A 13,861-nucleotide genomic window follows, 5' to 3' on the forward strand; every position below is an offset into this window, starting at 1 on the left:
ACTCTCATAACTTAACTTATATTTGATAGCTGGCAAATAAATACACAATAAATTCTTCAAGGAATTCGTAATAAGTTAAATTAAAAGTTGACAGTTTTAACTTCACTTCTGTAACGATGTTACGCTTTTATTTTGACGGCAGCTAAACTGTTTTCCGGAACATTAAAACAACAACATTAGCTAAACCTGTAAGGCTGCTGCTGCGTGTTTACTGTTACTGTATGTTTTCCAGTAGTTACATCAACAACGAAAACAAGTACGACCAAAGCCCATCAGGTAACGTTAGTGTGCTACAAATAACATTTGTTCATACAAGTTGGAAATATGTTAACTAGCAGATTCACGTTGTCATCAACGTTAGCAATGTTTAACTCAACGTTGGTGCTTTATTGTTGATTTTATTAGCGTATTTCTACTGTATCCAGGCTCCATATTGTGTGTTAGAGATATATACAGAGGATTTGTGTCTTTGCATGTCCAGGTGTGGAGATGATGGAGGAGACTGAGGAGCAGAAGAGAAACTACGAGGCAGAGAGCTTCAGGTGCGACTTTCTTAATTATGCACAGAACCATCTAACTAGTTTAAGGTTATGCAGCTTCATGGAGGGACTTTTAAATGGCCTGACACAGAATGAGTAGACACACATATAATATGAACTAGACATGAACATGTCATGTTATGAGTGTCCTGGCCAAAATAATAATCTCTGATAATCATCAAAAATATTTCAAAAACTCCTATTATGGCACTTAAACGCTCTAGAAATCTCTTTACCTTTATATTCTGTTCAGAAACACATATCTTTATTGCATCACAGGTAGGACGCATCTCTTTAAATGAAAAATCAAACAAGCAATCTTTAATAAGGTAATCATAACTCATCAGGTCTCCCTGACTAAATACAGGATACATGAATAAAGATAGTGTGAGCTTGTTCAGGCTCTATTTTTCCACTTCTCTGTCATAATAATGAGCTGTGAAGCTTTTTCAAGTCACTCCTGACGATATTCACGATTTCCCGATAATGGAAATTCACCATGATCGAGTTATTGTGAGTGTTTTTAACGACCTGCAATGTGTCCACCTGTTGAAATATGAGTGTTGATAAGTATAATGAAAGTGTGTGTGTGTGTAGCTAATTATTGCACAGTTGTACTGTCATGTCATAAAACAGTCGGGTTTACCGGTCATAAAAGTTACGTCACATGGGAAGAAACTGCTTGTGTGTCTTGTTCCTCAAGTATAAAGTAAAGTGCTGTCAGGGAATAATGGGATAGCTGTATGGTGGTGAATGAACTCATGTGATGTTATGGAGGCAACCGGCACGAAATCGTATTAGACATTTCATACAATGACTGTTATATCAGCTCGAAAACGTCCTGAAAACTGATTCTTAAGAAAGGATGGTGAACACTGTTACAGGTGTGGATCAGTCGTTGACGAGCTCTTCGTGTCGGTGTCTGCCGTTCGGTACCAGACCTCCAGAAGCACAGCTGTCCGTCTCCTTCAGGGTTGAACGTGTTGCGAGACTTAACAGGGTGCAATGTTGGCCAGTCTGCAAATGTGACTGCATTGCGGCCGGTGGATTAGGTTGCCCAACACAACACACCTAATGCGGATTTGAAACAATGCGTTTTCCCCAAAAGGGAAAGAATGCTTTTGTTCATGCAGCTGGTTTCTCAATTTGTTTAATAGGCCTAATGTTGAGACATTTTACAAGAGATTATACGTAGTTTTTTATTGCACAAAGACGACTCGTAAACAATCCCCTGATCACACAGTCCAACTCCTGGAGCACCCAAATCCTTTCCTCATTTCAGTGGTTTGATTCTACAGAAACAACCTAAACGTCGGACTGTGGCTCATACTTAAATCATCAAATTTGTGATTTTTTTTTCTTTTAAAAACAATTTTGGGACCTTTTAGGAAACACTTTTTGTATTTTGTCACTTGAACAACGCTCAGCGCACCTCGCTGCATTGACCACTTTGAGCCAGAATGGATGAAATCGGTCGGCTGTTGGCGGGGCGTCTCCGCTCCGACAGCCTCTCCAGCGACGCCACGCAGTCCACGGCCAGCAGACTGGTGCTGCGCCATCGGCTCCACCAGCTGATGACGTGCGTGGATGACTTGGACCCCCGAAACGAGCTGCACGAGAAGATGGTCAAGACTCTGGACGACGCCTTCCTCGCCTGTAGCAGGAGAGCCAACAGGCCGAGAAAGGACAGTTTCAGGTGGAGAGTTTTCTGTGTGCTGAAGCCAGAAAGAGAGGAATAAATAGTGTTCCTCTTCCTCTTTTTATTCAGCTCTGTACTCTGTACTTTCTGTCAGACGCTTTACTGTCTTGCAAAGCGTGAAAAATTCAACTTTCTCTGAATGTTAAGAGTTTGGGAGAAATGATGACTGGTCTCTTTATGAGTTAACTGCCGCAGCCTGAGCTGCTTGTGATCGTTGAACAGCGTTTTTACTGTAACGAGCTCAGCTCTGGTTTTTGACCAAACTGAATGAAGCTCTTTGATTTACTCTTTGAAGTACAGTTTTTTGAAATGTACAACGTCTCACCCAATCGCTTGTTCAGTTCACACAAGCATCTAAGAGCATAAACCAGAGTCTAAGTACAGAAACAAACTAGTATGAATACAATAAGTGGTGAGTGGAAGGCTCAGGGTAGTACTTCTTGAAGAGGTGAGTGTTCAGCCTGATGAAAGATGGGCAGCGACTCCGCTGTCCTGACGTCAGTGGGGAGTTCATTCCACCACTGTGGGGCCAGGACAGAAAACAGCCGTGACCGGGTCGATCGGCCGCAGGGACCTCTGAGCAACGGGGCAACAGAGCGAAGTGGTCGGGCGGGGGTGTAGAGCTTGACCATGGCCTGGAGATAGGAAGGAGCTGTTCCTTTCACTGCCCTGTAGGCTAGCACCAGAGTCTTAAGCTGGATGCGAGCTCTTACAGGGAGCCAGTGTAGAGAACGGAGAAGGGGAGTTGTGTGGGAGAACTTGGGGCGATTGAACACCAGACGAGCTGCAGCTTTCTGGACAAGCTCCAGAGGTCTGATGGCCGACGCCGGGGCTCCGGCAAGTAGAGAGTTGCAGTAGTCCAGGCGGGAGATGACAAGAGCCTGGATGAGCACCTGCGCCGTCTCATCAGTGAGGAAGGGGCGAATCCTCCTGATGTTGTAGAGCAGGAATCTCTATATTTTTAGATGCATGTGCTGCACGAATGACTTCCTTTTTTCCCCCCGTCTGCCTCAGGCTGCACATGGTGACGTGGAACGTGGCCACAGCAGATCCTCCAGATGACGTGACGTTGCTTCTCCACCTGAACTCCCCAAAGAGCCCCGACCTCTACGTCATCGGGTAGGTGGTGCCGGGAATGGGAATTGATTGTTAGGGGAAGTATTCTGTCTGCATGTTGTTGTGTACATAAGTGGATATGGAGCAGAGTTCATGCTGGGCGGTATGGACAAACGATATATAACTTAGTTTTCCCAACAAAGTGGGCTAAATGTTCAGTTGCAAGTCAAAGCCTCATGTGAGAGTTCACAAGCGATTCTATTACATCAGATCTATCACATGACGTGGTTAAGATACGGTCGAGACAAAAACATACGAGGACTGCTTTAATTCAATAACTTAATCACGCTGTTGTTATGCTCTGGATTTCTCATCTAGAGTGTTGATTGTGTAATTAATGTTACTTTGTTGAACATAGCCGGGGTTGCATCCCTCGACATGTCCTCGGGCCAGCCTCGTTTTCTGACTCATTCACATAAACGGAGGAAGAAAAACAACTCTGGTACAGCTAATTGTGGATTTTACAATTTTTAGGACCTAATGATATAAATAAGGGCCGTATACATGTTAGTACTGGGAAGCTGATGTACCGAAGCTGAGTTGCAGACGTCTCTTTTCAAATGTAAATATATGGCGTCACGTGACGGACCTGCAAAATGTAATTCCACGGTTTGGTCGAGGGTTTGGTTTTAAGAAAAACACAGATTGAGATTTCAGATTGAGATTGATCTCGATTCGAATGATCCGATATCGGTTCATAAAATGTCGAGATCGATCTTTTCATATTTGCCTCTTCCCGTGGAAAGCGTGGAGACTAGCGACCCTCACTTGAATCCAAACTGCTTCCTTGTGCAATTTACAGCATTACTTCTCTGAGAATCTCGTACATATCCACGTAATGTTGGTTTTGTAACTGAAATATCCCGAATCACATCAATATAGAATGGAATCTGTAAATCAGTGGCGATACTTAGCCGTGCAGACGCTGTCACGGCTTTACAAACAGTTTAGTCTCATCCTTTATCTCGTTTGAAAGTAAACAGATATGCTGAAGAAGTCTTTAACCCAGACTGACTGATGATTAAACCCTGTGTGTGTGTGTGTGTGTGTGTGTGTGTGTGTGTGTGGTGTGTGTGGTGTGTGCGCGTGTGTGTGTGTGTGTGTGGTGTGTGCGCGCGTGTGTGTGTGACAGGTTGCAGGAGGTTTACTCCAGACCGCTGAGGTTTGTGTTGGACAGCGTATTCGATGACCCGTGGAGTAAAATGCTCATGGACACCTTGGCACCACGGAAATACGTTAAGGTACAAATCTTCTCTAAACACCTCTCACACACACACACACACACACACACACACACACACAGGTAAACAAGCAACGTTAATGTGTGTTATTGTTACTTGTGGTAAGTGTAAATCCTTAATAGCTATATATTAGAGTTTTATGCTGCATTTACTTTGTGTGTGTGTATTTGTGTGTGTGTGTCTGCACTGTGTGTGTGTGTGTGTGTGTGTGTGTGTTTCAGGTGTCGTCTATCAGGATGCAGGGTCTGCTGCTGCTCTTCTTCTCCAAACTGAAGCACGTCCCGTTCATCAGAGACATCCAGGCCACCTACACACGCACTGGCATTTTTGGTTACTGGGTGAGACACACACACACACACACACACACACACACTTACTTCTACAACACTTTCAGATTCAGAATGGACAGTAAAAAAAGAAAATTCAAAAGTATCAAAATCTTCCTCATCAAAACCTGACGCTTTCATTACCCAGAATGCAACTCAACCGGCGTCGCCGACAGTTTGGTGAGAGACCCGGGTTGTGTTATGCTAGTAGCAGCTAATGTAGCCTCGAGCTGCTAGCCTCAACCAGAGACGAGGACCTGCAGAGGTCTCGCTTCATTTTTTGTTTTGGTTTGTCCGTTAACTTCCTGTTTGTCTCTCAGGGTAACAAAGGGGGCGTGTCCGTCCGTCTGTCTTTCTACGGTCACATGCTCTGTTTCCTCAACTGTCACCTGGCTGCTCACATGAACTACGCCTCGGAGAGAGTGGACGAGTTCGAGTACATCATGGACGCCCAGACCTTCGACCGTCAGAAGGCTCCCAGAATTGTTGACCACCGGTGAGTAAAAAACTACTATTAAACATGAGTTCATGGTCTCAATCTGTAGTCCCAAGTCTTCTTCAATACAGCATGATGTTCATTCAGTACATTATGGTCCATTTAGAGTCAAACAGACCATTGTATTATTTTGCTTTATATGACGTCCTTAGATTTGAATTTTTTAATGTCTGTATGAACACTGTCACACATTAATTTCCTTTAATTCTTCAATAAATTTAATTTCTCCATCTTTTCTTCTCTATGTCTCTCTCTCTCTCTCTCTCTCTCTCTCTCTCTCTCTGTCTCTCTCTCTCTCTCCCTCTCCCTCTCTCTCTCTCTCTCTCTCTCTCTCTCTCTCTCTCTGTCTCTCTCTCTCTCTCCCTCTCCCTCTCCCCCTCCCTCCAGGCTGGTGTTCTGGTTCGGAGATCTTAACTTCAGAATTGAGGACCACGGTATGCACTTTGTCCGGTCCTGCATCAGCGATCAGACCTACAACCTGCTGTGGAGCAAAGACCAGGTATCGATCAGCTGTTCATCCTCCGTTCATATAAACAACACTCGAGTAACCATAACAACATCATCATCATCCACGACTCGTCACATACTGCGTTTATGATTCTATGAAATGTGTCGTCCTCAGTTGACGATGATGAAGAAGAAAGAACGGATCCTCCAGGAGTTTGAAGAAGGGCCTCTGGACTTTCCACCCACGTACAAGTTTGACCGAAACTCTGATATTTACGACAGCAGGTAACAGTTTAACATCACGATGATCAGTATGTCATGTGAAGGGATGAGAACAATATGGGATTATATCGGGATTATATCGGGATTATATCGGGATTATATCGGGATTATATCGGGATTATCCTCACAAGGGTGAAAGCTATCGAGCTCGTTATCATGTAGAGAAGTGAAAAATAGAGCCGGGGGGACTTTATGAGTAACGATTACCTTAATTAAGAGTATTTTATTGTTTGTTTTTTTACTAAGAAAAGATGTGCGTTCTATCTGTGACGTAATAATAATATTTGTTTCTTAACTAAATGTGCGGTGAAGTGATTCCAGTGTGTTTAAGCATCATTTTTAAGAGTTTTAAGCATATTTTGATGATTATCTGGATAATATCGTGAAATGCAAATCTTTTATTTTTGGGGGCCAGGATAACCGTGACATGAATTATCATATTGTCCCATGTCTAATCATATGTTTGAGATCCCTTCTTACTGCCAGTATTTGCCTCTTAAAACCTTACTTTGTATTTATTCCATCTGCACCGTCTTCACAGGGTCTACAGGACGTGGTTTGGCTTTACGTAAGAGATCAAAAACACATCTGTGTCCACATCTTCTCTTAATTCACCTAACTACACTTCAGTGTGTGCACGTATACTACTTTTAACCACTTTTCATGAGGCTTAATGCAGACTATCTTCATCTGTAACAGACTGCAAATCAAGCAAACCATCAGGTGGAGCTAACAGTCCTCTCAAGATGAATGTCAGAAGACTGAAATGCTCGTTTATTTCACAGAATGTTGCCTGAACTGTTATTCTGAGGGCCAATATTATGACTGTTTAAAGGAACCGTGAGGAGTTTTTGAAGTAGATGGAGTTTGGAGAAACAGACCAGCACAAGAGCAAAATACTGTGCTGCTGTGGACGTACTTTAGACTCCTAAAAGACTCAATATCAGTTTAAATATACAGTACGTATAAAAAGACATTTATGCATCTTTAACGATTAAAGGGGCAGTTTAGATTGTGTGGTTGTATGAGGTACTTCCACATATTCAGTGTATTATCTACAGTAGTACCAGCTGTAAAGTGTAAACTGTTAATAACATATTTTTACCTCTTTTGACCCTTTATGACGGGTAAAATTACTGTTTTTGTCAATGGAGTCTCGTGGCTTTAATTAAAGAGAGAATAGATAACGGCTTCCGTCATAAAGGGTCAAAAGAGGTAAAAATATGTTGTTAATAGTTTACACTTTACACTTGGCTCCCAAGCTGGTACTACTGTAGATAATACACTGAGTATGGAAGAAGTACCTCATACAACCACACCTGAAAAAGATCTAAACTGACCCTTTAAGATGCATAAATGTGTTTTCATGAGACGCACTAAATGTGTGTTTCCAAAACCTTCCACAGGGTTCCATCAGTGTTCCATATTAACCCTCGTGTGTGATCCCTTCACACTGCTTTCAGAGCTTGTTCAGAGTACATAAAAGCTATTAAACAACGTGTTTAGAACAGCTGCTACACATAACGGTTAACATGCATGGCCACAGATAGATGTGTTATACAGGAGCTATGGCTGTGGATGGTTGGCTGTGTGTTGGATTATGAATGGATTTCTTTTGTAATGTCACATTAACTATAACAAAGTGTATAATATGATCTTATTGTACACATATTTGATCATGTAAATTTGAATTTAATCGCATCCAGACATCTGAATCGCTGCCAACAGCGCTTTTTTTTTTTTTGGTCAGCGATCAAATATGTTTAATGTTTTCATCGTTGCCAGAAAATTGGCCACAAAAATAGGGACATGGGTGAAATGGATAGTTGTCTTTGTCTCCCGGCTAAACTCCGCCTCTCTGTTCTCTGTCCAGCGGTAAGAAGCGTAAACCCGCCTGGACCGACAGGATTCTGTGGCGGCTCCGACACAAGGCCCCGCCCCCTGACGAGCAAAGTGAAAACACGGTCGACCAGGAGGCGAGGAAGGTGGAGGACGAGGATGAGGACGAGGATGAGGACGAGGATGAAGAGTACCCGCTGAGGATCAGGCAGGACTTGTACACCAGCAACATGGAGTACAGCGTCAGTGACCACAAGCCCGTCATCGGCGTCTTCACGCTGGAGGTGATGTTTACACTCAACATGGTGAAGAATGATGTCATCACGTCCTGCATGTTGTCGTGCACCTTCACGTTTTCAGACGTGACTGTAACAAATAGTTCACTGATAAAAGAGACATTTACATGTTTTAGGGATTTTACAAAGAAGACAAATTCATTTTTTTAGATGAAGAAGTAAAAATCTACATTTTAGTAAATATTTTGCAGCCAAAACAAATTGTTTACATGGTCTCTCCCTCTCTCTCTGTCTGTCTCTCCCTCTCTCTCTGTCTGTCTCTCCCTCTCTCTCTGTCTGTCTCTGTCTCTGTCTGTCTGTCTGTCTCTCTCTCTCTCTCTCTCTCTCTCTCTCTCTCTCTCTCTCTCAAAAAACGGAATAAATTGATAATAGTAAAATGTTAAATTAGCTACTCCAAGTTGTAATAACATGATTTATCCTCTAACTATCCACATATAACCACATTCACAGATTTGATTGTAAAACGTTTCATTTCTCCGTGTGTGCAGCTGAGGAAGATGTTCGACGATCCTCTGGTGCGTCTGCAGCCGGAGGGCGACTGGAGCGCCGACATCGACGCCATGGTCCTCTACAGCCCTCTGCAGCCGTTCTCCTCCAGCGCCTGGGACTGGATCGGACTCTACAAGGTCTGCTGAGAGACGCATCCCACTACCGCCAACACATCCCACTACCGCCAACACATCCCACTACCGCCAACACATCCCACTACCGCCAACACATCCCACTACCGCCAACACATCCCACTACCGCCAACACATCCCACTACCGCCAACACATCCCACTACCGCCAACACATCCCACTACCGCCAACACATCCCACTACCGCCAACACATCCCACTACCGCCAACACATCCCACTACCGCCAACACATCCCACTACCTCCAACACATCCCACTACCGCCAACACATCCCACTACCGCCAACACATCCCACTACCTCCAACACATCCCACTACCGCCAACACATCCCACTACCGCCAACACATCCCACTACCGCCAACACATCCCACTACCTCCAACACATCCCACTACCGCCAACACATCCCACTACCGCCAACACATCCCACTACCGCCAACACATCCCACTACCGCCAACACATCCCACTACCGCCAACACATCCCACTACCTCCAACACATCCCACTACCGCCAACACATCCCACTACCGCCAACACATCCCACTACCTCCAACACATCCCACTACCGCCAACACATCCCACTACCGCCAACACATCCCACTACCGCCAACACATCCCACTACCGCCAACACATCCCACTACCGCCAACACATCCCACTACCGCCAACACATCCCACTACCTCCAACACATCCCACTACCGCCAACACATCCCACTACCGCCAACACATCCCACTACCGCCAACACATCCCACTACCGCCAACACATCCCACTACCGCCAACACATCCCACTACCGCCAACACATCCCACTACCGCCAACACATCCCACTACCGCCAACACATCCCACTACCTCCAACACATCCCACTACCGCCAACACATCCCACTACCGCCAACACATCCCACTACCTCCAACACATCCCACTACCGCCAACACATCCCACTACCGGCAATTCAAATATCGTGTCTCAGTATGACAGCCTTAAATGTGTGTGTGTGTGTGTGTGTGTGTGTGTGTAAAGGTCGGGTTCACCAGTGTGTCAGACTACCTCACCTACACGTGGGTCAAAGACGACGAAGTGGCCTTCAATGAAGAAATCATACAGGTAGTAACTCGTGCTGTGAGTTTATTTTGATTAAAAACAAACACTGATGTCATAAGAAGTCCATCAATGAATCAGAAGTGTCTGTGTTTGTAGGTGTATGTAAGCAAAGAGGAAATCCCAGTGCGGGGAGGAGAGTGCGTGCTGTGCTACTACAGTAATACTCTGCAGTGCATCGTTGGAATCAGTGACGCATTCAAGGTAAGCTCGTAACATCGTCAACTCATCGGGGTGCAACGGATCTTAAAAGTCACGGTTCGGATCAGATCACAGATCAGAGTCACAGATCGGATCAAAACAAAGAAAAAAGGGAGAAAATATAACTTTTAGATCCACGATCACGCTTTTTTGCCGCCGATTCTAATTGCCGATCATTGATGATCAATATTGTTGTTTGATTATAGCAGCTGGTCTACGAGGATCCAGACTTTATTTTTAATTCTTTTATACCACCATCACAAAAATCATTTCAACCGCTCTGAAGTTTGTGTAAACCATGAACAATTTAAAATGTTATCCTTTTACTTTGTTATAGTCGTCTATATTGTTTAAAAAAACGACAAAACACACAATTCAAATGATTGGGAAATAAAAGATTGTATTAGTATTGATTAATGACGTACTATAAGCTGCTTAGAGCTATAAACAGCTCACACTTCATCTCTAATATCTATTTTATATTCATGTGAAAACATCTCCTTCAAACTACTGGATTTATTCAAGTTTATCACCAAAACTACATTTTACAGATGACATGTGAACACATCATGATAACGTTATAATGTACCTTCAGCCAGTACTCATGTTCACTGAGCAGAGCCTGAAGGCATCATAATGTAACTGAAGTGAACCTGAGCAAGTTAGCCGTTAGTGATGCTCTACCTTGAGAATAAAAAACGGATTAGTTGTTAACAATGTAACACTAACAGAGATCGGTGGTCCGTTACGCCCCTATTAACCAATATTAATCCACTAATAGAGGTTTATTTTAAGTCCCTGTTTGACCTGCCGGTCTCTCGTAGGTCCAGGAGTCGAAGGTAGCCAGTGAAGAAGGATTGGTCCCTGAGAAGATCGACGCTCTCGACAAAACCGTATCGAGAGAAGACCTTTGGAACTGATCGATCAGTGTGGTTTGATATAGAAATGGATGTTTTTGGGCCTGGATTGTCCGAAGCTTTTAATTCCTGTTGTTTCCTAACTCGCCCCCAAAGGAGAGCGGTTAGGAAGTGCTTTCTGTTCTTGCTGTTACACGTCCTCACTGACCTCTTTACTGCTGCCGGTGTGGCTGTGAAGTTACAACACGTTTAAGGTATCATGGAAACTATGAGCAGTCCTTCATCAACTGACTGAGAAACCTGAGAGTAAGTTTCCCTAGAATGGATTTACATTTATATTTGTTTCATGTGGAAGAAGTGCCGGCTTTGTGTAATAAAATCACAAACCGTGTGTGTCAACCCTCCTAGGGAAGAACACTTTTTATTTAATAATTTTACACGGTAAAGATCTTAAGGAATAAATATAAAAAACGCCACCCAGGTTAAAGAGTCTATGGCTAAATCGTGTGAAGACAACATGGCGCTCCAAAGCACTTTATTTATGCTCTAAAATACATTTTAAAAAACAAGTCTGTACAAACGTCAATTAAACAGGAAGCTTAAATGAGTCAAAGTCCAGCACAGTATCTACAAGTGTAGATAAGAAGTGGACGTAGTCGTCGTGACGTCGCTCATCGGTTTGTGGACTGATGAAACAGAAGGTGAGGCATGTTGTAGGATCTGAACACATCAGTCAGTTGATGAAGGGAAGTTCTCCTTTAGAGAAAAGCTCCATGTTTTAATGCAGAACTTCATGCTCTCAAAGCGGCTGAAAAGAAAACTTTGAATATTTATCTTCCCCTGACGGCCACAATTAGGAACAGAAAAAAGGGAATTGCAATTTGAACAAAGCTCTTGGGCCATTTCTTTTGTTTGTTTCAACGTCAATTTGTTGACATCTAGCAGCAAAATGAGCAAATCAACGTCCACTGCTTACTTAGAAAATATGAAGAAATGAATGTCCTCGAAGCCAGTTTATGGATTTAAAGACTAATTTGCATGTTAATGACAATATGATGCTGGATCAGAAGCTTACATATTTATAGTTAATCTATATTTCCTACATGTTTACTTCAGTCTCATTTAAAGGGCCAGTGTGCAGCACGGCGTGATTGAAGAGGTATTTATTTGGTTGTAATCTGCAGCCTCACCACTAGATGTCACCAGAACATCCCACGCACTGTCCCTTTAAGAGCTTTAAAATAAAGTGCTTGTTCAGGAGATAATCAGAGCGTCGTATAGACGAATCCCATTTCCAAATTCAAGAGTTTTAGTAGTTCAGCAGAACTTTGTGTGTTTGATGGTCCTGCAGACACAAATATAAGTTAATGACTAGAATAAACCCTTAAAGGCAGAAATAAAGAGATTCAAATTTATTGTTCATTGAACGAAGAAGTTGACGATTTGAAATGTGCAGATAAATACGAGTCCTACAGGACTGATGTTAATCTGCTCAGCCCTGAAAGCATTGCTGTAGTAGGCATGTTTAATCTCTTCTGGGTTTTAGCATGTTATTTTAAAATATTCATAGGTCATATATTGTGACTTGGCTGCTTTAGGAAGATAAGAGACGACAGAGAGGTTTGGAGTTTCTCCTCACAGTATTTTGATTAACTCCAGTTGTTCCTGGAGGACTTGACACGTAACTATTTAATACAACGGTTGTTGTGGAGCAGATTACCTGAGGCTCATCTTTTAGCTTGCAGTTGTTAAAACATATATTATTCATTCCCTTTCAATACCCGTCGAGGTATCGCAGCGAATTGGAGAACATGAAGAGTTGTTGCACTGTTTATCGTTGAAGCAAACGTATTTAATGTCACTTTATTGTTGGCGTGTACTGAAGGAATATAAAGATTTAGTTTTCCAAAAACTATACGGATTCAGCAAGTGCCTTTGAAATGACTGTAGCTTTAGTGTACTGTACTCGAGCTTCGTACGATATGTATCGTTAACATTCATCAGATTATTTATCATAACAGCGAGACGTTCACGGCCTCCTCTCGTTCCTCTTGATTATAAACATTGCTGTTCTAAACCTTCAGTGGAATGTTATTGGCTTGCTGGAATCAATTATTAGCCAATTCACGTTTTCCCGTTTTATATTTTGTACTAAAAGAGGCGACCTATTTTCTGAAGTAGAAATTAAATGTAAATGTACCGTAAGAGAATACCAACAGATGTATAGCTTTGCAAATATTAAATAAGTCTCACTTCATTTGTCGTGTGGTTTACTTTTCTATTTTAAATAATAATAATAATTGTATTATAGCATTAGGTATTGGGTATTAGGTATTATAGCATTAGGTATTGGGTATTAGGTATTATAGCATTAGGTATTGGGTATTAGGTATTATAGCATTAGGTATTGGGTATTAGGTATTATAGCATTAGGTATTGGGTATTAGGTATTATAGCATTAGGTATTGGGTATTAGGTATTATAGCATTAGGTATTGGGTATTAGGTATTATAGCATTAGGTATTGGGTATTAGGTATTATAGCATTAGGTATTGGGTATTAGGTATTATAGCATTAGGTATTGGGTATTAGGTATTATAGCATTAGGTATTGGGTATTAGGTATTGTCATTGGGTGTCTTGATTGTTTTTTTACCTTCTAGCTAATGACTTTGAGTTAAATGTTAAAACAGTCAAATGAAGATGTGATGTGTCGTCGTAACCATTTGTCAACGGACAGAAGACGGCCGAACGGATACATTTGGGGGGTTTCAGCTGCACGTAACA

The 13,861-nt window shown here is 42.5% G+C and overlaps 1 protein-coding gene across 3 annotated transcripts; it reads left to right on the plus strand.

Annotated features, from left to right (window-relative positions):
- Positions 1-133: 133 nt before the first annotated feature.
- Positions 134-13,332, plus strand: LOC142959689 (inositol polyphosphate 5-phosphatase K-like). Of its 3 annotated transcripts, XM_076101089.1 has the most exons (15): positions 201-276; positions 482-542; positions 1,928-2,235; positions 3,253-3,357; positions 4,487-4,595; positions 4,817-4,933; positions 5,242-5,417; positions 5,805-5,916; positions 6,040-6,149; positions 6,688-6,714; positions 8,020-8,269; positions 8,770-8,907; positions 9,940-10,023; positions 10,117-10,221; positions 11,043-13,332. In XM_076101089.1, the coding sequence occupies exons 3-15, from the start codon at positions 2,000-2,002 to the stop codon at positions 11,136-11,138; spliced, it is 1,665 nt and encodes a 554-aa protein (XP_075957204.1). In that variant the 5' UTR covers positions 201-276; positions 482-542; positions 1,928-1,999; the 3' UTR covers positions 11,139-13,332. The 3 variants fall into 3 exon arrangements, with proteins under 3 accessions (XP_075957207.1, XP_075957204.1, XP_075957206.1); XM_076101092.1 differs by lacking the exon at positions 1,928-2,235 and having other exon boundaries at positions 134-276; XM_076101091.1 differs by lacking the exon at positions 6,688-6,714.
- The last annotated feature ends 529 nt before the right edge of the window (positions 13,333-13,861 follow it).

The sequence above is a fragment of the Anarhichas minor genome, unplaced genomic scaffold (genome assembly GCF_050575085.1).
Source record: "Anarhichas minor isolate MPS153535 unplaced genomic scaffold, ASM5057508v1 ptg000026l, whole genome shotgun sequence".
Classification (NCBI taxonomy): Eukaryota; Metazoa; Chordata; class Actinopteri; order Perciformes; family Anarhichadidae; genus Anarhichas; species Anarhichas minor.